The 22,337-nt window shown below is 37.1% G+C and overlaps 1 protein-coding gene and 1 long non-coding RNA gene across 4 annotated transcripts in view; one reads left to right on the forward strand and one right to left on the reverse strand.

Moving 5' to 3' along the window:
• LOC145933586 (uncharacterized) overlaps nucleotides 1–12,690 on the forward strand; it is a 53,598-nt gene extending 40,908 nt beyond the window's left edge. The window contains exon 4 of the long non-coding RNA XR_014424899.1: nucleotides 12,551–12,690. This is a non-coding gene — a long non-coding RNA (uncharacterized LOC145933586). The remainder of the gene's footprint in view (nucleotides 1–12,550) is intronic.
• Nucleotides 316–18,762, reverse strand: LOC145933581 (myosin-IIIb). 3 transcript variants are annotated; one of them, XM_083033413.1, is made up of 18 exons: nucleotides 18,503–18,762; nucleotides 9,473–9,630; nucleotides 8,648–8,982; nucleotides 8,028–8,309; nucleotides 7,250–7,834; nucleotides 6,635–7,026; nucleotides 6,206–6,534; nucleotides 5,518–6,024; nucleotides 5,002–5,285; nucleotides 4,629–4,903; nucleotides 4,198–4,565; nucleotides 4,001–4,105; nucleotides 3,661–3,917; nucleotides 3,271–3,479; nucleotides 3,016–3,096; nucleotides 2,440–2,604; nucleotides 2,014–2,035; nucleotides 1,580–1,725 (listed from the first exon to the last, which is right to left on the reverse strand). In XM_083033413.1, the coding sequence occupies exons 3-18, from the start codon at nucleotides 8,978–8,980 to the stop codon at nucleotides 1,714–1,716; spliced, it is 4,206 nt and encodes a 1,401-aa protein (XP_082889539.1). In that variant the 5' UTR covers nucleotides 8,981–8,982; nucleotides 9,473–9,630; nucleotides 18,503–18,762; the 3' UTR covers nucleotides 1,580–1,713. The 3 variants fall into 3 exon arrangements, with proteins under 3 accessions (XP_082889537.1, XP_082889538.1, XP_082889539.1); XM_083033411.1 differs by lacking the exon at nucleotides 2,014–2,035 and having other exon boundaries at nucleotides 316–1,725; XM_083033412.1 differs by lacking the exons at nucleotides 2,014–2,035; nucleotides 3,016–3,096 and having other exon boundaries at nucleotides 316–1,725.
• Nucleotides 18,763–22,337: the final 3,575 nt, after the last annotated feature.

Consider the following 22,337-nt stretch of genomic DNA (forward strand, 5'->3'; position numbering starts at 1 on the left):
TTTTATTTTTTTCTGTCTACATCGATAATAAACGCCTATGACTTGAATAAAGCTAGACATGACTAGTACTAGACGCGTGCTAACTCTTGTACATAGTTTTGTAACAAGGGCTAATACAATAAATTATATTATAGAATTTTTTAAAAATATTCTGTGTCGCGATAATATACAATTTGTTGAATATTGTTTTCACATTACAATAACACTTTACAACATAGCATAGGTACGTTTATGATAAATAAAACTAGTGATCTCTACTAAGCATTCGGTATAAGGCGAGTATATAATTATAAATTTATAAATTATTAAATAAAAGCCATTGATTATCTTTTCAACAAAATAGACTAATTGTGAAATATTTCGTTCTTGCTATTACACGAACATTATTCAATGCAAATGCATATCGTAATTAACTCTAAAGAAAACTTTTTAGACTTTGAAATGACGCAACAACTTTATACAGCACACGATATTGCATTTTTATATGAAAAGGAAAAAATATATATGTATGTAAATGCGAAACTCTTTCTTTATCTTCTCTACATTTAAAAGGATCGAGCAATTCCATGCCACGAATGCATTATAATATATATTGCTGCATGTAAAGTACTAATACTTCCGTTGGGGATTATTTGCATCTTATGTATAATTCGCGTTACGTGTTATGCTAGATATTGCATCGAATCTCACATGCATATATTATGCTACTTCTCGTTCAATACTTCTCTCTTCAACGATTATTTTCTACATATTATAACAGAATCTAAGTTACATTTTTTTCATGGCAATAATAATGAAATTTCTCTCAACTTGTATACATAACGAGACGAGGTTTAACAAAAGAAATTTTCAATATTTTACAGTTAGTTAATCACGATTTATACGTCGGATGATATTCATTCATCCTTCGTGAAGTCAAAAATCTCTCGGAAACGAATACTCTTCTACTGAATAATACAAGTATAACATCACTTCTTTCCGTTCACCAGTCTGTTCTGGGTCGGTGCCAACGGCGCTCTTCTCTTAACGTGTTTCTCTGGAACTTTGTCTTTCGGCAGTGGCACTCCGTTAGAAACGAGTCCTCCTTTCCTCTTCCTCAAGGATTCCGTCGGGAGATATCCGGTCGGCCTTAGCAGCTGTCTGAAATTGTAAGGGCCATTAATGTCCTCCGTATCGACCTTGGTGTTCTCCTGCCGTTTCTCGATCACAGTCGGCCTTAAAAGTTGTCTGAGATTTGCGGCGATATTGAAATTGTCCTTTTGCAGTTGTTTCTCATCCGTGGATTTTCCATTTGCTAACCGATTAATACCATTCTTACGATCCACATTGTTCTGATAATTTTTCGTTGTATAACCATTCTGTTTATGATGATCCGATCGATCCGATGGCTTTTCCGACTTGTTTTGACTCGATAAACCGTTGGTTAACTGCTCTGTATTCAAGATCTTTATTTGGCTCGTTACAACGTTACCATTATTTATTTTAGAGGGATGTTGGTAGTTATTACAGCCGTTAATCGATGTATGGCGTTCGTTAACAAAATTATGATCACTGTTAACGAGATTCTGTCCATTAAGGGCATTCTGTTGTTCGTTTACGGCATTGCATCGATTGTCGATTGCGATTCGTAGGCCAGATGGATCGTGGATATTCGGAGAACCGATTGCGCGTTGTCCATTTGCGGGCGATTGCAGATTGTTGCTATGCAGGTCATTAATCCTTGTACTAGAAAAACAGATCGACGTCTTTTTTGAATTTAATTCCTTTTAGAAAAAAAAAACTTAAAGGAGAGGGGATTAAAACTTTTTTAAAGGGATGTTTAAGAGGGATTAAAACTTTTTGTCATTTTCTCGGTTATTAATAATTAAGTATTAAGTTAGTATTAAGCATGAACATTAATAACTCGCGAGTTTTATAAAAGTATTAAAAAAAGCGAATTCTGCAAGTTGCACAAAACTATTAAGTAGACACGTATTCAAGTTCTCTGACAACGGTATAAATTTATGAGTTTACCTGGAAATTTGCCATGATGCTTCTGGCAACGCGTAGACATAAATATAAAGGATTAGTTGTTAGATACTTATTTTAATGCAATTTGATTTTAATTGTTGAAATTGCATATTATTTGACTTTAGTCATTAGAATTTGATATTTTGTATATATTATACATATAAAGAAATTTATAGTATTAGAATTGAAACGCATTTGCAAAATGCAGAATGCAAAAAAAAAAAAAAAAAAACAAATTATAGACACTGTTTAATTCAAACAACTCGATTTGCTTTATATGTCTCGAATAATTGAATAGATAGAAAATAAACTGCAGTTAATTTTTACGCAAGATTGAAATAAAAAGAAACTGAACAGAGTCAAGAGCGCGTTAAAATAATAACACGCGAAAAAATAGCGTGGCATTTATTCGCGCGGCGCAATTCTTACTTGACACTTTTCTTGGAGCTCTCGTTCTCGCGTTGATCGGACGGATGTCTCAGGGCTTTGTGCCAAATGTTTGACAAATGCTGCTCCGGCGCCACCGCAAAATCGCCCTGAGCCATACGATCTCGTCTCTCGGTATTTACATCCAGAATCTGGCCACTCCGCTTCCTACATAAATCAGGGTAATCTCATTATATCTCGATATAGATATATAATCGTAGCATCGACGATATAATCGAAGCACATAGGTATATACGATGCTTAAGAAACTTTTGAATATCAATATATGCGGAAAACGGTGCATATATAATAAGGCTAATTGCTAAAATAAAAGTTGATAGAAATAAAATATTAATTAAATTAATTAAATTTGATTCGGCAAATTTTTGTGATAGAACTTTTTAATTTTGACAGAAATGATAAAAATAAGCATTCGCGTTTCGAAACTTGTATAATTCAAAATTCAGGCATATATATTTTGGGGATTCTCTCTGAATGAAATGCCTGCTTAAAATATATAACTAACGCCAAAATAAACTAGCTCTCATATGGATACGGTCGACCATGTTTACGATATACCTCGACAATGTGTGAAGGTCATTTTCTAGCTGTATCAACGGTAAGTCCCAGCCAACTTCGTCGTCTTCGAATTCCGAACCACTTGCGATGCGAGTGCCAGAAGCATTCGAAAATTGAATATGTAAATTTCTGGTTTGTTCACGACACTCAGTCGAAGCAGCGAAAACGACGCCTTTTGATTTACATACATACATACATACACATATATACATATATACATGTATATACATATGTATATATATTATATATATCTACCTGCTCATTTCTTCCTTTAAATCTCGGTAATATTTGACGCTGTCTTCCTCATCCGGCTGCGTTCCACTACGATAATGCAATATTGGCTGCACCATATTGAATCCCTCGGGCCGGATATAATCCAAAGGCGGTTCTTCGATATCGCTCAATCTGACACCGGGCTTGTTGCGACGTAGATTTTTGTGCACTTCTTGATTTTTCATGTGTACCTAGCGGGATAGAAAGGTTGCATATAAATAACGTCTAATGACTTAATCAAATTAATGGTCGTCAAGACGTTAATATGGTTTCCGTATAATACTAAATAAAGAGATTACAGCTAACCTTGAGTAAAATACTTGTTAGACAAATTAATTTTTTAGCGTACTTTAGCGAGTGAATCTTAATTACATTTTGAGAGAATTGGATTAGATCCGCTTGTCGTAATTTAGGATGTATGGGGTCCTTCGGGATCGGTTTCTTTCTGACTATTCTTTCCTCTTTTTTGTACCATCTTTGAACGATAAGAGCTGCGTCTTCGTGTTTTAGTCCTTCGCGCAACAACGCCTTGTGGCCGTCGTATATGTTGTCATAAATGTTTAAAATCCTCTTGAAACGTTCCTCCAGTTCGTACCCAAAGCGTTTGCGGATGGTATAGCCTCGAAAATCTAAAAAAAAGCAGTTCAATTATGTATGACATTTAGCGCCGCCCGATTACAGACGAGCAAATTGTAATTTTTATAATACATACAGCTTTGTATGATAATCGCGGCATCGTCCTTTTTCAGATTCTTACATGCTTGTTGTTTCTCGCGATTATTGATGTCCATATTTTCCGCTTTATATTTTTCCTCATCTACGAAAGAGAATTAAAATAAACGAAGGTCTATAAATAATTATACAACTATTTGGAAAATTTATTATCAAGAGACGAAAAATGAAACTCACTCGCCATAAAATCGAACGTCGTACTTTCCTCCTTCGCACGTTTTTGAGCCATCATTTCTCTCGTTCGTTTTCGGGATAACCAGCCTCGGATATGGCGTTGTAACGTTACAACCGACACGGCGAATTGCCATTTTTGCTTCTTGAATCTTATCTTTGCGAGCCATCGTCTAACGTACGCTTGGACCATAATGATCTTTCTCAATTGTTCCTCGTATAGCTTCGAAAGGAATTCGACGTGATAGTACTTTAGGAAGACTTTCGTCTTGCCCAACGCCCATCCGTCCATTTTTAAGCGTATCAGAAAAAGTCGACAATTATCTCGACTAGCAATCACGCGTTCATCGTAGCCGAAAGCGAGGAAGCAGTATCTGTAGAGTGAAATTATATAGTGAAAATTTATTTTTGCATTTTTGCGCAAAACTCGAAAGTACCTTTTAAGGAATTCGTTGAAAGGTATTCTGTGAGAAAATCCGTTTTGTCGTATACGTATCGTTTCGAGGACACCGGTGTATCTCAGCTGCTTCACGACCTTGTCCTTGTCGAAAAATCGCGGACTCCTCGAATCGTTTGGCTTTATACATCGAACGAATTGAGGCGAGCCGGACACCATTTTTTGTAATAAATCCATCAGGGAGTATCGAAAGTATGTCGATACTGTCTGCTGAGCTCTGGATTGTGAGGCTAAACCTCGACTAGAATAACGTTCCTACGAAACATAATTATGTCGTTAATATCTTTAAAAAAAAAAAAAAAAAATATAGAACAAGTATACAGAATATCAATTCAACACACACACGCACATACCTTTGTGTTCTGGTTCGACTGTGATTTTCTCGAGTCATTCTCCTGCAGCGCCGAGTACAGGTTACCGGTTTTCGTGATCGGGCATTGGAACAGGAAACGAATCATGTCGTATTGCGACTGTCGTACCAGTTGAATGACTTCGGGCGGCAGGAAGTTTCTGTTCTTCTCGAGGAATCCCTCAGCTTGATACACGACACGTCCGGCAAAGTGATGGATCGCGAAACAGACCGCGTTCGATTTGGGACGTACGTAGAACTTGGATTTAATGTTATTGTGGAATTTTTCTGCCGGAGAAATAGCAAAGTATTCGATAAGAATACTCAAATTAAAAATATATATGTAAATAGATATGCTATTGATCGGAGCACGAAATAAAAGAATTTGTTAGAGTTTCATATTATTTATTTTAAAAAAATTGAATTCTAATATGTTTGGTGAAATAATTTCCGCTTCTGACGCAGCGAATATTCTGTAGCGCGAATATCATTTGCAGAATAATGCATCTAGATTACTCACCGATCAGCGATCGATTAGTCGCTCTGGGAAATCGACTCTCCTCGTCCAGGAGCGCCAAGAGTCCCATGGGCTTGCTAAGTAACATGTCGAGAACCGGTCTGTTGTCGGAGAACTCGACGAGATCCACGGGTATTCCCTCGGCCATGTATTCCTGTTGCTCCCAAGTGAAGATATGCTGATTGAAGTAGTATTGTATCTGCTCGTTGGCGATGTTGATGCAGAGCTGTTCGAACGAGTTTCTGGGAAAGTTCTCGAAGCCGAAGATGTCGAGCAGCCCGATCGCCAACGGCTCGTAATTCGGCGAGCGGCTGAAGCACAGCAAACAATTGATCTGGTTGACCATCCAATCGAAGAGTCGACCGTAGAGACCCTTGGCCATTGCGTCGCGGGCCGCACGAGCCTCGGCAACCGTATTGTTCCGCGTAATTGTCTCGCCTCTGGTCATTACCGAGTTTGATGTCAGGGCTTCCAGGAGATCGTTTTGTTCGACGCCGAGCAGTTTCGAGACTGAAAGCAAAGAATGCTTTTATTGTCGGAGCGGGCAATCGACCGTGATATTCTTATATGGAGAGTTATTAATGCCATAGTAAATGTAAGAGTTTTATCGGTTAATTCTAATTATCGTATCGTAATTAATAAATATAATCAAAGAGAGATGAAAGAGAGGGATAGGCGAAAGAAATTTCACCTCTGTGTAACGGAATAGTATCGATGACTCGGCTCTTATTGTCGGTGTTGTCTTGACTTGCCACCTCGGCAAATTCAATGTCACCCAGATGGAGTATAGCGGCTAAAACTCGATACACCGTGTCTACCTCGCTGTCCTGAAACCCGAGCACCTTGAAACCCATCTTGAGTTGCTGGAATTTGTCGATGTGCGTCTGCGACGTGTGACTGTAATGCGTGAGATATCGATGATACCTTCGAAGCGTAGGATCGAGATAAAATTCCGAGAGACGATTGTCCGCCTCCAGGCCGTCGTACATATAATAGAAAACGTGAAAGTTTCGCTCTCCTCTGAAAAGTAGCAAAATTTTCGCTCGTTGGTTAATTAAACTCTTCATTATACATGTATGGATTTTATGTGCAGTCTTTTTTTTTTTTCTCGAAAACTTACTCGGCTTGAGCGATCACGCGTGATTGCTCCAACAGGTATACCGCGATCCTCGCACCGGTCACCTTTCCGGCTTTCGTCATTGTCAGATCCAGATACTTGCCGAATCTGGAGGAATTGGCGTTTATACCGGTCGTGGCGTTTCCGAAAGCCTCCATTATAGGATTTATCTGAAGTATCCTCTCCTCGAGGTTACGATTCGGCGCCTTGCTGAGGTACACGAGCTGTTTCAATAATAAATTCGCGCTCTCCGTCTTCCCGGCGCCCGATTCACCGCTAATAACTATCGCCTGGTTCTGACGTTGATGAAGCAACGCTTGATACGCGGCATCGGCGACCGCGAATATGTGCGGAGGATTATCCGATCTCGCTTGGCCTTTGTATCGTTTTTGCTCCTAAGAGAGGGATAATAAAAATCATTATTTATTTCATATATTATAATACTAAAATATAAAATTATAATTATTAATGTTATATAATGATTGATAATATTATTAATATCTGTTGTATTAATATTAATATAAATGTATTATATTATTTATTATGCCACATCTCACACAGTTTGATTTATCTATACTTTAATATAGTCATTCGTTTATATAAGCGAAATATACTTACGATACCGGTGTATAAACCCAGATTAGTGAAAGGATTAACGGCAACCAGTATATCGCCGATGTATGTGTATATCTGCGTTTGCTCGTACCGGTGCTGCAATTGATCGACAATAGCTTCTTCCGACAGCATGTCGAGTGCCGCCAGATCGTCCATGTACATCTTCTCCGGTCTCGTCTTGCGGTCCGTCTTCAATTTGCCGTGTTTCGTAGTCACCTCGGGCTGCCGATGAACTCGACCCTCCGCTCTCTGTCTACGTATCTCTTCTCGCAATTGCGCCCTAATCCTCCCCACGATCGGCTCCACGTTCGACAATAGCGGATGTTCCTTCAATTCGCTCGCGAACGGCCGATGCTCGAGATCCTTCACCAAACATTCGGCTATGAAATCCTTCAGTTCCGGCGAGTAGATGTCCGGATTCTTCAGGGAGGGCGGAGGATTTCTTGGGATTTGAAAGAGCGCTCGCATGGGATGCAATTCCGACAACGGAGGGTCACCCTCGGCTAATTCGATGGCGGTGATACCGATCGACCAGACGTCGCAGCGCGAATCGTACGAGGAGTCCAATTGCTGCTCGCAAGCTATCACCTATTTTTTTTTTTTTACATAATTGAAAAGATTGCAATTTTGTAGTTCAAAAAAATTGTATCTCTCTATTGTAAAATTGTCCCCGCTTGACCCGAGGCGGATGTAGGTTGCTCGATGCATTATTCTCTCTTTCTCGACACTTCAATTTATTAGAAAATTTTCACTTCCGATGGCAACGAACTCTTCAACTTACCTCTGGCGCCATCCAGTACGGTGTCCCGACAGATGTGTTTTTCCTGGCGAGAGTCGCGGCCAGATGCGAGGACACGCCGAAATCGACCAATTTGACACGCGCTTCTTCGGTGAGCAGGATGTTGTGACCCTTCACGTCACGATGCATACAGTGATTACTGTGCAAAAAGATTAAAGCTTCCACGGTCTCCTTCAAGATGTAAGCTATTTGGTCGTCCGTTAGACGACTGCCGCGTTTTTTCACACCCTGCACGAGATCGGTCACGGAGCCTCCGGTGCACAGCTGAAACCGAAGCAATTAATTCTTTACATACATGTCTCGATTTCCACTTTTTCTTGGGGGAAAAAAAAAAAAAAAAAAGATAAATTAATTTACGGAAATTATAGAAGGACGATGGTACTGCATAGCTGCCATTAGAAAGTACGGTATTTCCTTAATTTACTTTTTTTTTGTGTACGAAGCATGGTCTGACATTTGTTACAACTAATTACAAGCGATAGTAATTAAAGCCTTCCGGGTAATAATTTTACATGTTTAGTTATTTTCATCAGATATTTATATGTAAATTTTATATTCCTTTTGCTATAGATTAGTTTTATCGTTTAATTTAACGACGATACCTCCATCACGAACCATAATTGATCCTCTTCCTGACCAGGCTTCGCGCGCTTTAGAAACAAACCGTGGAAGAGAGGAATGTTCGGGTGTAGACTCAGATCTCTCAGCACCAGATACTCTTCCTCGATTTCTTCGATATTGTCGGCGACGTTCTCCATTATTTTCACGGCTACCTTGTTGCCAGTTTCTTTATCGTAAGCAGCGTACACCTCGCCGTAAGTGCCCTCACCGATCAATTCTTCCAATCGAAAACGCTCACCGGGATCCGGTATCACGTCGAAATTGACATGTTGACTGAGGCCGTGATACGCCATGTTGGTCCCACCTCCGGTCATTTCTGTACATAACCGATGTTAAATCGTTCGTATCGAACGAGATGTTCGGGCGAGGACCAGCAAAGAGAATATAATAGCGTCGATCGAATATATTGATTTGCTTTCGCTTCTTTCACTTTTGATTATTAAAAATTATAATATCAAAATGTAATAATTAAGTGTTTAAGATAAGTTTAAGAGAAATTTAAAATTATCGTTTTCAAGATTCAATTCGAAATTGGGTACAGCAATATTTAAAATATCTCAACGGTATTCGATTACTTTAAAGATTACTTATGCTTACGACATTTCTATTTATTTCTTTTTTCCATTAAGCGCGGGACACTTTTTGCGAGAGATATGCGTTAAAGTGCATTGGAGAAAGTTTTATCGCAGTCAAACACTCTCTGATAATTGCACAGCATCTGTCAAAGTAATTTTACTGACCGGTTTTTCTTCGTCGTTTGTTTTTTTCGTTCCTCGAAAGTTTAAAATGTCAAAAAATTTGGGTACCTTATCGAACTAGGAAGGTCTCGATGAACGTTGTTAGTTCAACCAGCTGCGACACACTGCTTAGAGGCGTTCGTTTTCCAACTGGATACCCGTTAACTCCTTAATAGTATTAGACTCTGGTTAGACCGGCGCACTTCTGCCTTGTCTCAGAAACAGATCTGCCAAGAAAAATACGCCCCGTTTAACTTAAGCTTTCCTTCGTAAGACTGTATTGTACATCGAAAGACTGATCGTGAGTATCGTTAAACAGCGCATTCGTGCGATATGAACATCAATTCGCGCGAATGCATAGAAAAGTAAGCTGCAGCAAAATATCGAATTCTGTTCTAATACATGTTAATTTTTATCGATATCGCGATCTCTTAGACATTATAAAATTTCTCTCAGCGAAATTTACCTCGATACATTTTGTCAATTAAAAATATTATCTTTGTGCCTTTGACTCATCATATATCGAGTATTCCATCTCGCGTTGTGAAACAAATATTATGTGAGATCTTTAATTATCGTATTTTTATTATATAAACCTATATATTTTATTATGTCGATCTCTCATTTGTTTTGCTATCGATGGGTTTTATTTAACTTGCAACGAGGACGCATTACGAATAATGTCGATTTTAATGATGAAGTCCTACTCAATTGTACGAAGCCGTGTAAAGGTCGAAACTTAGCTGTGGCTTCAGGCCACATTTCGTTTCTCTAAATTGGATATGTGATTATAAACCGCAAATATAGATAATAATTAAAGATATCATAAGACACTCCCTCCCTTTTTTTCCTTTTTAATTTCATAGTGAGCGAGATCTTTTCTTATAGATCCCGACGTCTTTTACAACGATGACAGTGAGAAGTTGAAACTATTCAGATACTCTCTCGATTATATTGTAAAAACCGATTTTACTCGATGTTTGTTCGTGCATATCGGCGAAAGGATTTCTCTCAAAGTGCAGTCCGCCTTACTAATTTTCGATGCGCTTAATTTCACTAGGTATGTAGATTGCACTCGTAGCGTGACTAGCCAAGAATGCATCTTAATTAAACATTAAACGTCGGACGTTAAATTATGTTTTTGTTGAAATTTTGATGAGTTGTGGTAATTATAAGTGATCGTCAATAAATGATTAATGATTATGCGTGTGTATATGTATGCGTGTATAAATTAGAAATTGTGAAAATTATTTTAAATATGCGAAAGATTGTTATGCGATATATTTATAAAAAGATTATATATCTAAAGTATATTTATATAAAATAATTAAGTGTCGTGCGCATGGCACGCGTGCAAATACACACACTTAAGTAACTCATCTTACATTTCTCTTCTTAAGCAATCTTTACCGTACGGAATTATATATGCTAAATATGTATGTCTATGTATGTATATAATTATTCGGTAAAAAATTATGGGAATCGTGTCAATGTGACGTATTTATTAATTGTTTGCACGTGCGTGAATTCGCGCATGTAATTATACGATTGCACTGAAACTTTATGAGATTGCCAGTAAATACGTATACCGTAACAACGGTTTACACGCAAAAGTTGACGCTCGTGGAAACTCGTTCAGGCACTTGGCACTAAAAATAATGCGCGCGACCGCAAACACGCGTTTATCGCGTTAAGAAACATGATATATCGAACGGATCATCCGAGTCGAATTAATAAGGCTATAATATCTTCCGCATCACTGATTATTATAATGATCGGGAAATCTCAATTTATTTAAATTGAATTATAATCGGCGATTTTCTTCGAAATAGAATCTTGTTAGCATAAATGGTTCTTCTCTTTAATCTGCTATCCCTAATATCGAAAGTTGTAAAACAATAGCCGATGATGATAAACTGTAATGGCGGAATATATGGTATAGACAGTAACATTTAAAGCGAAAGTAGTGAAACTTAATAGTCATCTCAATTATTGTCAATAATTATTATCTCCTCAACTAAATTATTTTAACGTGACGTTTTAAGGAAAATCGATATAACACAATTTACTCATCTGAAAATATTTAATATTCGGTTTTTGTGAAGCGATTAATATTCTCAAAAAAAAGTTGAATTACGTAGTATTATTCTCACGATTCAGTAATTTATCACTTCTACGCGTGAATATTTTGTTTTTCAAACATCTAATATCCTAAGAGCCTACTTTTTCTGCAAGATTCGTTTGCAAAAACTCGAGCTCTACTTTTTCGTACAATATGAATAGAATAAAAAAATAAAAAGGATAAAATTGATTTAGTCATGCTGGCAGTTTTGTTATTTAGGACGATCCTTCAATCGTGTTTCTTCATCTATCTATTTCACAGATCGATACTCTCTGCTTATAGACATTTTACTGTAATTTCTACGAAAGCATTGTCTTTACGATCGTAAAAGATAGTCATCGTTTATGAGAAGATAGCCTATGAGACATTTCACTGCGAAAACACACGGTCGCGTTCAATTTTACGGTTCGATACCTTCGATGGAGGTATCAATTGCTCAGCAATAAGCAATCAAGTATGTCCCGAATCACGTGCTCGCCGGGAGTATTAGAGCGAGGAAACCTACAAAGTAATGCTGCCTTGGGCGATGCTTGATTAACGTGATCTAGAATCACGATTTCTTTGTTATAGATATTGTATCTGTATGAAAATTTTATTGCAATTATTTTATTGATATACCTACATATATTCGTTTTAATATATATATTTTATTGATATACATATATTTCTATTAAATTCGGCGTATTTTAAATACATCAATCGTGACGATATATATTAAAAATTTTTCCAACATGTAAAAATCGCAATTTCTAAAGATGTATTATAGTGGATTATAGTCGAATAGAAACAGTTCTTTCCACAGTTTGCAGTAATTTAACGCGAAACGGGACCTGCGAGTGGAAAAGCGTAACAGTTTCTTTATTACTATATCTCTGAGAAGCTCTTGCGATTTGTCTCCGATGAAATAATTACTCGAGAGCAAAAGATGTCGCGTAGACGACATTTCTTTGCATCGCGAATTTGTATATAGCGATCAATTTCTTTTTCCAGTTTTTGCTCTACAAGTTATCTATATTGTGTTTCAGATATGATGCTTTTTCCGAGGATTCATCGGCCGTCAACTCTCGGTGAGCACACACTTTATATTATTTATATAAAAAATTTCAGAAAAAGATAGAAAAGAAATTAAAGACGTCGAGTATACTTGAAGGATTAAGTACTCGTAGTTCCGCTTTCGTGATTTGTATTAATGTTTCGATAAATCGCTTGGAAAAGGAGGAAGAAAATCGAGAAAGAGAGAGAGAGAGAGAGAGGAATTTTTTTACTCACGCCGTAATTTCTCGCAGGTTTGCTTTTAGCACGGTCGTATGTCAAACTGTTGCGAGCGCAAAAGGACGGAAGCTTTTCCCGATTATAGTACATACATACGTAGCCAGAGCCGCGGTTCCGCTGGTTTAATCCTCTCAGCGTGACGACGTAACGGTACAATGCGTGCCATCAATGACTACATCACGCTGCGCTCCTGCGTAATGTCGAACGCAACGCCGGGAAAACATCGCGTATATGTTAATTGTAGACAGAATAAAATAGAGACGAGATATCATGGAAATCGCGCGCGATCGCGGGACGGCGGGTTCGCGAAAAGTGTGTCGGCACTCGTCGGCTAGTTTCGAATCTTCGGAGGACTCGGAGAGTTAGATTTTGTGTTGCTACACGAAATCTGTGTGTTGCTAAAGTGCGAATCAATGTATAAATAAATAATGTATCACGTGTCCAATAAGAAGATGCGTACACATTGATTCGGCGGTATTCTCTTCATGCAACGACTGCATAGAAAGTAAACGGGCGGTATAGTCATGCAAGAATTTCTGGTGGGCTTTCAGCTTTCGATTCGATGAATTATCGTTGCGAGACGAGAAACTCGATCGTTCTCGATTACAGCGATTTTTTGTAGGGACGAATCGCGAAATAATCCCGCTTGATCTACCCGCGAAACTTTAAACGTTTCCGTAAAAGTCTGAAATTTGGCGACTCTGTCTTTCGGTATCGAATGTCGGAACGTCTCTTTGGCTAGAAACTTGAGAATACGGCGAATAGATATTTCGGATCGATTCCTCGACCGATTTATTCGAAACGGTAGATGAAAAAAGTGCAAATCTTTTTTTTTTTATTCGTGCGAAGAAATTAGATCGTCTAGAAGATCTTATAGTACTTATTCAACGAGCCATTGCCGGGAAAATCTTGCAAAGGAGGTGAACGGTAAGATAGATGAGCGCAGTTTCTTTTAACGATCGAAATTTTCAAACGAACCACGAAGTATCGCTCTATTAATTATGCGTCCGTCATTGTTGAAACCTCCGTAAAAAAAAAAAAAATCGAACCGCAGCAAGCTCGCGAGCGAATGTTTTTGCGCCACAATAGACGAGTTGTGTAACGCGGTGTATCACGTGGAGATGTGTATAGTGGCACCTTTTTAATAAGCCAAAACACGGTACGTGCAATCCAGCTTCTTTGTATGTAAATGCAGTTGCAGTATTTGCGACACAAAGCTGCGCTGCCTACGTACATCATGAGGAATCCCGTCTGAAAGGAGGGTGTACGCGCAACATCAAGATACGAAAATGTAATCGGTATTTAACTGCTTCGCTGAATGATGCTAGTAGCATTATATATATTCAATTTCTTTCTCTTATAGAATTCTTATAGAATTCTTATAAAATTCTTTTTATAAAAAGAAAGAAAAATTTATATTCTTTATCAACAGTCATCCGACGATGTTGCTATTTACCAGTCTGAATCGTATTCATGGTCTCTTTTGATCGTATCAGACAGGAAGCGAAACGCGCGTTTTATTTCATTCTGCCGTACTACGCGACGTGAGAATAAAGATAATTGCGACAGAGAGAAAGAGAGAGAGAGATACGTGTATATACATTGTACAATATATCTGGAGCAAGGTGTATTTTGTAAAGTGAGCTTGGGAAGAAACGAGTCGTTCTTGGCGATTCAAGAGTTGATTCTCAGAATTTTTATCGTATCAACCCTATTTCTCTGTCTATATAAAAATGAAGAAAAGATGAAGGATAAATCGTTGTGCATGCGAGGCATAACTCCCATGCAATAGATGGACTTTCCTGACTTCCGGAGCTCCGAGTTGACATTGTTGCGCCGTAAACGATCGCGTGCCATACATATCATTTTGGCGTCACGATACGCTAAAAAGTGACTCTCGCTTGGCACATTATGAGGTATATTAAACCGATCAGCGACCAAGGAAAAGGACGTTTCCATGTCGGGGGAAAGAGCGGCAAGTCTTAAGAGACTCGGCAAGGCGGGGAGGATGGAGGGACGAGGGAGTAATTAGTTTTAGAAGAAAGTCAAACGCGACAGTCACGGAGTCGAGAAGATTCAGAGCCGAACGGCCGCGTCACAGATTATTGGCTTCAGTTTCTTTTCTTCCACGCGTCGTCCTTTCTTTGCGTTCTCCGACTTTGTTTGTTTTATTTTATATAGAATACGTGTCGTCATTTTTCTCTAAAACTCGGATTCTTCTAATTGATCCGGCGACATCAAAAGCGCGACGAATTTTACGTTTCAGATGAGTTTTAACGGTTTCGGCACTACGAATGTAAATCTTTATTTACACAGAGTATTATACAAATAGCAGGTGTTTTTTTTACCATATTGGTGTAGGCTTTTTCACGCGCATGTAAATTTAAGAATTACTAAGATATTTTTCATATACAAATTTTTATATCGTTATTTTTTTTAAATTTAGTATAACCCACTTTGCGTAACACGTTGAACTCGCAATTACGAAATTATTTTTGCCGAGATTCCGGCAGCGAAATCGATCTTGCCGAGGAAATGGAAATGCACTTCCCGAGTGCAGCGGTGCGCGAGAAAAATAGTCATGTAACAGTATCCGCTGTTACATTGTACCGTACTGACTCTATTATTTTTACGATTTGTACTCTTCTCTCTCTTTCTCTTTCTCTCTTTCTCTCTCTTGTAATGCATAGGGAAAGTAACGAAAAATCTCACGCGGAAGTTGAAATTGCTATATAAACGTTAAATATGAATATTAAAGTGAAAATTATAAAAGAGATAAAAATTAAAAAAAAAAAAAAAGAAAATCGACGATATAAGAATGAAGGAAATGAGACAAGAACGTGGCTGGGAGTAATTATTTTTCATGTGATTCTCTGACGAGATTGCGTTTCCTACTGAAAAATGATAAAATCACGTTTCTTGCCAAACTTTTTCTGACGCAATCATTTCCTTGCAATTGTAATCAACACGTTTCATAGATTTTTTTTCTTATGATGCGTCACGTGTCATTAGATCGGAAGAATGTCTCGTATGCATACATGTACGTACATTGAAATTTTGGAGTAAATTATCGCCGTAATTATTTACGGTGCAATAATGTCAACCGAGTTTCGTCATCACAAAAGTTTATTTATTGCATGGGAATTGTGTCTCGCATACAATAAATTATCCTTCTTTTAAACCTTACCAGGAGCGCGAATAACAACAAAACATTTCATCAATATTCGTTAGCGTAAAACTTAATTAAACTTTTCTTTTTAAAAGCTCATTAAAAGTTAATCCATATTATGCGCTTCTTATCATATTTATATACAATTCTCTTTATCTTTTATGATAATTAAGTTCGTCATAGTTGCAAGTAAATTACAATGTCTGATGAAACATGGGCGAGCAAATTTAATTTACCGAATATTAAATTATCTTTATCTCTGCTATCGGAACGAGAAAGCAATAATTATATACAGTATTCCACATATATGATGATGATTACAGACCGAAGGTTCTAGGAAGATATTGCTTCCTCGAAAGTTGCTCACATAACTCGCATGTAACAGATATTTGATTAGCCGTGTTACCTGCGCGCGGATGTGTTTGGTGAAGTACGCGCTTTGCTCGGTTCATTTAATTATCTACCTACCCCGCAATCTTGATTATATACGTGCAATTTCGCGGATACGCGCATGAAAGCAGCAAAGTTTTCGCGACGCGACACTTGGCTAAACCTTAATTAAACCGATATCGCACTTTGAAGAACGCGATTGAAACGACGTTAAGATATATTGAGATTTAGAAAGATGTTTCAGGGATGTTTCATTGAAATTGTTTGGAACACGATTGAAAGTTGGGGGGCACCCTCCATAATAGAAAATAAACTAAGGCCTAATGAGAACTTTAAGTATAAGCATAGATTCAGCTTTGAAGAATCGCGTAATAAACGTTCGAGAACGCAGACTGATCAGCAGACGAACCTATATAGGGAATATATGTTATTTTACGAGTTGGGTGACGGAAGAGATCGTCTCTCGTGATTAACGAGACTCGCGTGACCAACGTTCGTATAATTGGGTCTCTCTTTCTCTCCTCCCCCCCCTCTCTCTCTCATCGGTTATTACCATCTCTTCGTAATATATCGACGGCACGCCCATATACGGCAACTTGCCGAGAAAGTTTTCGGCACCTGTACGATAGTCGCCCTTCGAGCGACCGTATACGTTCCGAAAAAGTGTGTCCATGACCTGCCTTCCTTGCGTGTCGGGTTCAAGGTGCTCAGCACACACCTCGGTGCACGCTTAGAGGACACTCCCGTAAAGAGGACACTCGATTTCTCCGAATTTGTGAACTCACTGTTCTCGATGATTAAGGGATAACAACAAGTACGAAACAAAGTTGGAGTGTTTTTGATGTAAAGTGATTTTCACGTAGATTATATATCGTTGTCTTATCGGCGCTAAGATAAATCTTCATGATTCATTACCGTTAGTCATTATTAACGATGGAAATGAGTGCTTGTAATTCTGCCCTTCCTTGATAAGACTCTGAAGTAATAAAAATTCTTTTTATTGCTTCAGGTTGGGTAAATCCAATTTGATGTCATTTGATGTCCGCTTTACATATATAATTGCATAATTTGCGATTTGTTAGGATGTACATTTTGAAATACCTATATAGATACGTTAATATTATAATATAACTTGGCAATACGTCAATATTTTTATACTAAAATTTGTACAATAATCTTCAAAACATCTTCCTTCTCTTTTGCATATTATTTGACACATAATATTTGGATATCATTTAAACTGTTACATTAGAACGTGTAAAGTAAGACGGAGCGAATGTATAATGCAGAATGAAATATACTCATGTATAATTCAGCAACGATCGTGCATAGTATGTGAATCGCGGTATAATCAGCGTTATTGAAAATAGACAAGCTAATGCGAGATAATTAGTAGCCTGTGTAGCCTGATTTTTTCTTAATTTACTAAACAGTTCTTATTTATACGACATGCATGTTGTTTATGACATTTATGATCATGCATGTATCGTTTTTTATTACTCGAGGATTAAGATGTGATAATTAGCTTCAATTTTGCTCATTAATCTTGTCTTTTCGTGCGCAATATTTACATATTTTAATTCTAGAGACATTTATACAGTATTTAAGACGCATTTGCCAATTGCACAAATCATAACTTTATCACTTTACAAAATTTAGATGTACATATAGGTACTTTCAATTATCCAAGTTTCGAAGCTCCTATTCAAACAAGAATAAGCTGTCACATTGTATAATTGAAAGTACATATATCTACTACGCGTGATATATATGTATATATTTACGTACACATATATATCTACATGTTTGAATATCTGTGTTTACACACACAATAATTATCAACATCGCAAGTTAGCAAGTGTTGTTCACTGCATACAATTTTCATTATTATTATCAATGTTACATAAAAATCATCGACATCATCTCCACTTTTACAGGAAATTATTTGTACAGAAATATACATTTAGTGCCTTGAATAATGGATACTTTTATATATACATATATATTACACTATATTATATTAGTAAGAAATATTATTTAACGTCTACTCTATACTCTTTATATTACACATTGTTCGAGTCTCTATCAACTTGATTGAAATTAAAAAGGTACCATGATTTTTTGAATCACGCTAAACGTTACTCACGTGTTTTGACGACAAGATCCAGAACAGAAAGATAAGAGCTGCTCAGTCAGTCACGATGAGAGTACGAGAAGTGTAACACGTTAGGAATCGTCGCGATGACAGTCGTGATCGAGTCGTAAGTCCACTCATGGTGTATTAAGCACAGAGGGGAACGATCGCGTTGCGGAATCGGCGTGTGTTCACTACGTTACTTCGCGCGACCAGCTGACTATAAAATGTACCGTGGAACAGTATCAACCGGAGCACGAGCGCGCGGCGTCTTCAACGTGACGCCGGCCGTATTCGAAGGAAACCGCGTCGGCAACCCCTCTCCATTCTCCGCTCTATCGTAGGTCTTCGTCCGCGCCGTGCTTCTTCTCTCTTCCGGAACACGCTCGATTCTTCCTCGCACTCGCCCTCCCCTCGAGCTCCATAATCGGCCACTGTCCGATCGAATTAGTCCTTGGAATTTGCTCGGATACTTGAAATTATTTTTATTCAAACACGACTATTTTTTTCATTCAATTATTCTTCTTCCCAAGTAATTTTTTCCCTATACTTTTATATTGCCTTAAATCATATAAGGTTCTCTCTTTCCTTCTTCTAAATTATTTAAGTCTTAATAATGCTTTGTAGAATTTTTAATTATATGTTAATGACTCCTTTTCGTTCACATGAGTCATTTCGATGAATTCTATTTATTCTAGTATCATTTATTGTAATTATTGAATTATTAGATTAATCATTCGTTCTTTTATTTTATCAATTTGCTGAAAACCAAATATAATTGTTGACGGTCCTACGACGGTTTTTCGATTTTTCGGATTTATCAATAGAATTGAAATTAATCGAATTAAAAATTAATTTAAACTTATTCATTTTTGTATAGAGAAGAAATTTAAAATGTGACTAGTTTTTTTTTTAATTACTCATTCTATCTTTAAATTTGCTATTAAAAATCTGCAGATTTTACGTATATACAGTCTTGCTGATTAATCGTATCTTCTTTCGTTTATCAGACAGCTATAAGAATAAAACTATTAAAAATGATATGATCGAAAGTCTGTTTCTGATTAAAAATTAATGTTTTCATCGTGGCCTTGTTTGCCGTTAAACAACCGAAAGTGCGAAAAATTGCCGTACATCTTCGGAGAAGATTCCAAACGATCGCATATCGCCCATTAATCACCGAGGAAAGTGTTGTCCGACCGATTAGACATCGTTCGTATAATGCGATCGAGAACAGTCTCGGTGTTCGTTCTCATTTTGATTTATGCTCATTATCTTGTCTTCCAATACACGTGTTTCACAGGTGCTCCGTTCCGATCGCCTCTCGAACGATCTTAAAATTAGCTTTCACTTATCCTGTTATTCTTACATTACGATCTTGCTGATCGATCGACGTCGGGAATCATAACACAACGAACATTGTGAGAAATAATTTCAAACTCTAAATGGAGTTTGTCGTACTGTGAAATCTTTTTTTTTTCCGCTTCTAGTTCTCACGACGCTTTAACCATATTTTTCGTCCTTATTTTGATTATTATTCGCTATAATTTCGAAAAATTACATTTAATTGCGTCGCGGAAGGCACGTAACGGTCATTTATTATGTAATATATGTCTAGCATCATCGTAGTCTTTGTAAATAATGAAAAGGTCTTGGAATGACATAGGTGGTGTTTGAGAAAAGTGTTTCATTACCGCAATTTTTTGCTACTTTCTATCGCTACATATGTGTGGGAATAAAAGCTGCAACTCTTAAAGAGAAAAGCAATTACGTTACAACTAAATAATATTGTGTAAGAATACTATGTACATTTAAAAAAGAAACTCTTTAGCTGTTCATAAGTTGTGAATACATATTTATCGCTTCGTTCATTGAACGAACCGGTGTTAATGAGTTAAAAGGCGCATATTTGCGCTTCGTACCTCGTATTTCAAGAAATCTTTTATCTTATTTTTTATTTTTCTACCTAATCTAAGACGATAAACGTACGCATGTTTCAAGAAGCTTACTGCCGTGGCTGATGATCGCGATAATGATTCTATCGATATGAATACATATTTATCGCTTCGTTCATTGAACGAACCGGTGTTAATGAGTTAAAAGGCGCATATTTGCGCTTCGTACCTCGTATTTCAAGAAATCTTTTATCTTATTTTTTATTTTTCTGCCTAATCTAAGACGATAAACGTACGCATGTTTCAAGAAGCTTACTGCCGTGGCTGATGATCGCGATAATGATTCTATCGATATGAATTTCATGTCACATCTGATAAACTATAATATAATCCTTTATTCATATCTCATTATATCTTGGCTAAAGTAACTACAGCTCGCACGCTGTTCCTTTTTATTTTTCAAAGATATAAAAAACTTTAAATGAAAAAATTAATTGAGTCTCTCCCGCAAGAGTTTGATCGTTTCAATCTAGTCGTAAGGAATTTCAAAAAATCTTTACGAACGTAAATATCTTAGGATCGCTGTCGATGAAGAAGGAGCTCTTTCAGATATATCGAAAATAGAGACGACGTCGTTAACGCAATAAGCTGTCATTATTCATTTACGGTCCGAGTGTTTCTCTCGCTGGCATTTTTTTAAAGGTCGCGCGAAATACGGCGGATACGCGTTCATGGAAGCGTAGAAGCGCGGCCGATAAGCGAGATAAGCGTTCCTCTTCAGCTCGACGTCACAGTCGGATAAGTCGGAGCTCAACGATGCGTGATAAGTACTCGCTATGCCACTTTACTACTCACCGTACTCCAATCGTTGACATGCCAGGCTCGACGAATGTGCGTGTACGCAGATAACGAGCAGTACACAGATACATAATTAACATGAGTTGCAGAAAGTGACTACTTATTAATGACTCGACGGAAAGATCAAACGGTATCGATACATGTCTATATCGCGTAAGGTCGACGCTTCGATCTAACGTTTGTAAAAAAATATGAGATCTCTATAAATGACATCCGTTCGAAATCCGTCTCATGTCAGAAAGGAATTCCACCGAACCGGTTACCAGCACTTACGTGTCGTGTCGGATGCAATTAGGTGAAATTTAATTACGACATTTAATTACATGTTTACAAAATCAACAATATTGTCTCTTTATATCGTTTAGCGGATTCAAAGTGATTAGGTTTCGAATGTTCCTACACAGACACGAGCAAATATTCGTCTGAATAAGTAGCCAAGTTAGGAGATTAAACTAAATGTAACATCGGTTTAATGTTAATCGTAATTAAATTTAATATTTTATGTTATAAATACCAAAGTTTTACGAGAAAACTGAAAATAAATTAAGCTATAATCGCACAGAATTAACATATGTTAGTAATAAGATTTTAAATCATCTGTTTAAAGAGAAACACATTTTTAATATTATTAATATATATTTATAACATTTTAATACGTTGAAATGATGTTGACTAAAGTTAACAAATAATGTTTATAATGACGCGGATTGTAGCTATTGTATTTTTGTAAGCATATGTTACACGATAATACATTAGAAAAGATATTCAAATTTATTTTAAATGTAATGCAGAAATGCATAATCCAATTATATTGAAAAAGACAAAAATTATTATATGCGTGCTAAATTTGTTATATTCCATGTATTATTTACATCTTAATACTGAATAGCTATTTTATAGATTGCTGATATTACAGAATGCCAACCAGCAAACGATAATACCGTTTCAAAGAGATCAGAACGGAGTTTCTTTTGAAATTGGAGCGAGTGTTGGATATGTTTGACGATCAAAAAGTGTCGGTAGCAACAGTTTGCAAAGATGTGTATATTTGTATGAATGTAAAATGTTTTTCTTTTTTTCAAATATAAATCGTA

Source organism: Prenolepis imparis, unplaced genomic scaffold (assembly GCF_030444845.1).
Source record: "Prenolepis imparis isolate NDT839.2.m4 unplaced genomic scaffold, iyPreImpa1.0 SCAF_3, whole genome shotgun sequence".
Lineage (NCBI taxonomy): Eukaryota > Metazoa > Arthropoda > Insecta > Hymenoptera > Formicidae > Prenolepis > Prenolepis imparis.

Bases quoted from the DNA above. Each gene is read 5' to 3' on its own strand.
- LOC145933581 (XM_083033411.1), bottom strand. From the start codon at position 8,980: ATGACCGGAGGTGGGACCAACATGGCGTATCACGGCCTCAGTCAACAT. The intron at 8,310-8,647 runs GTATCGTCGTTA...CTTCGGTTTCAG, and splicing joins AATTATGGTTCGTGATGGAG to CTGTGCACCGGAGGCTCCGT. The intron at 4,566-4,628 runs GTACTTTCGAGT...TTCACTCTACAG, and splicing joins TTCAACGAATTCCTTAAAAG to ATACTGCTTCCTCGCTTTCG.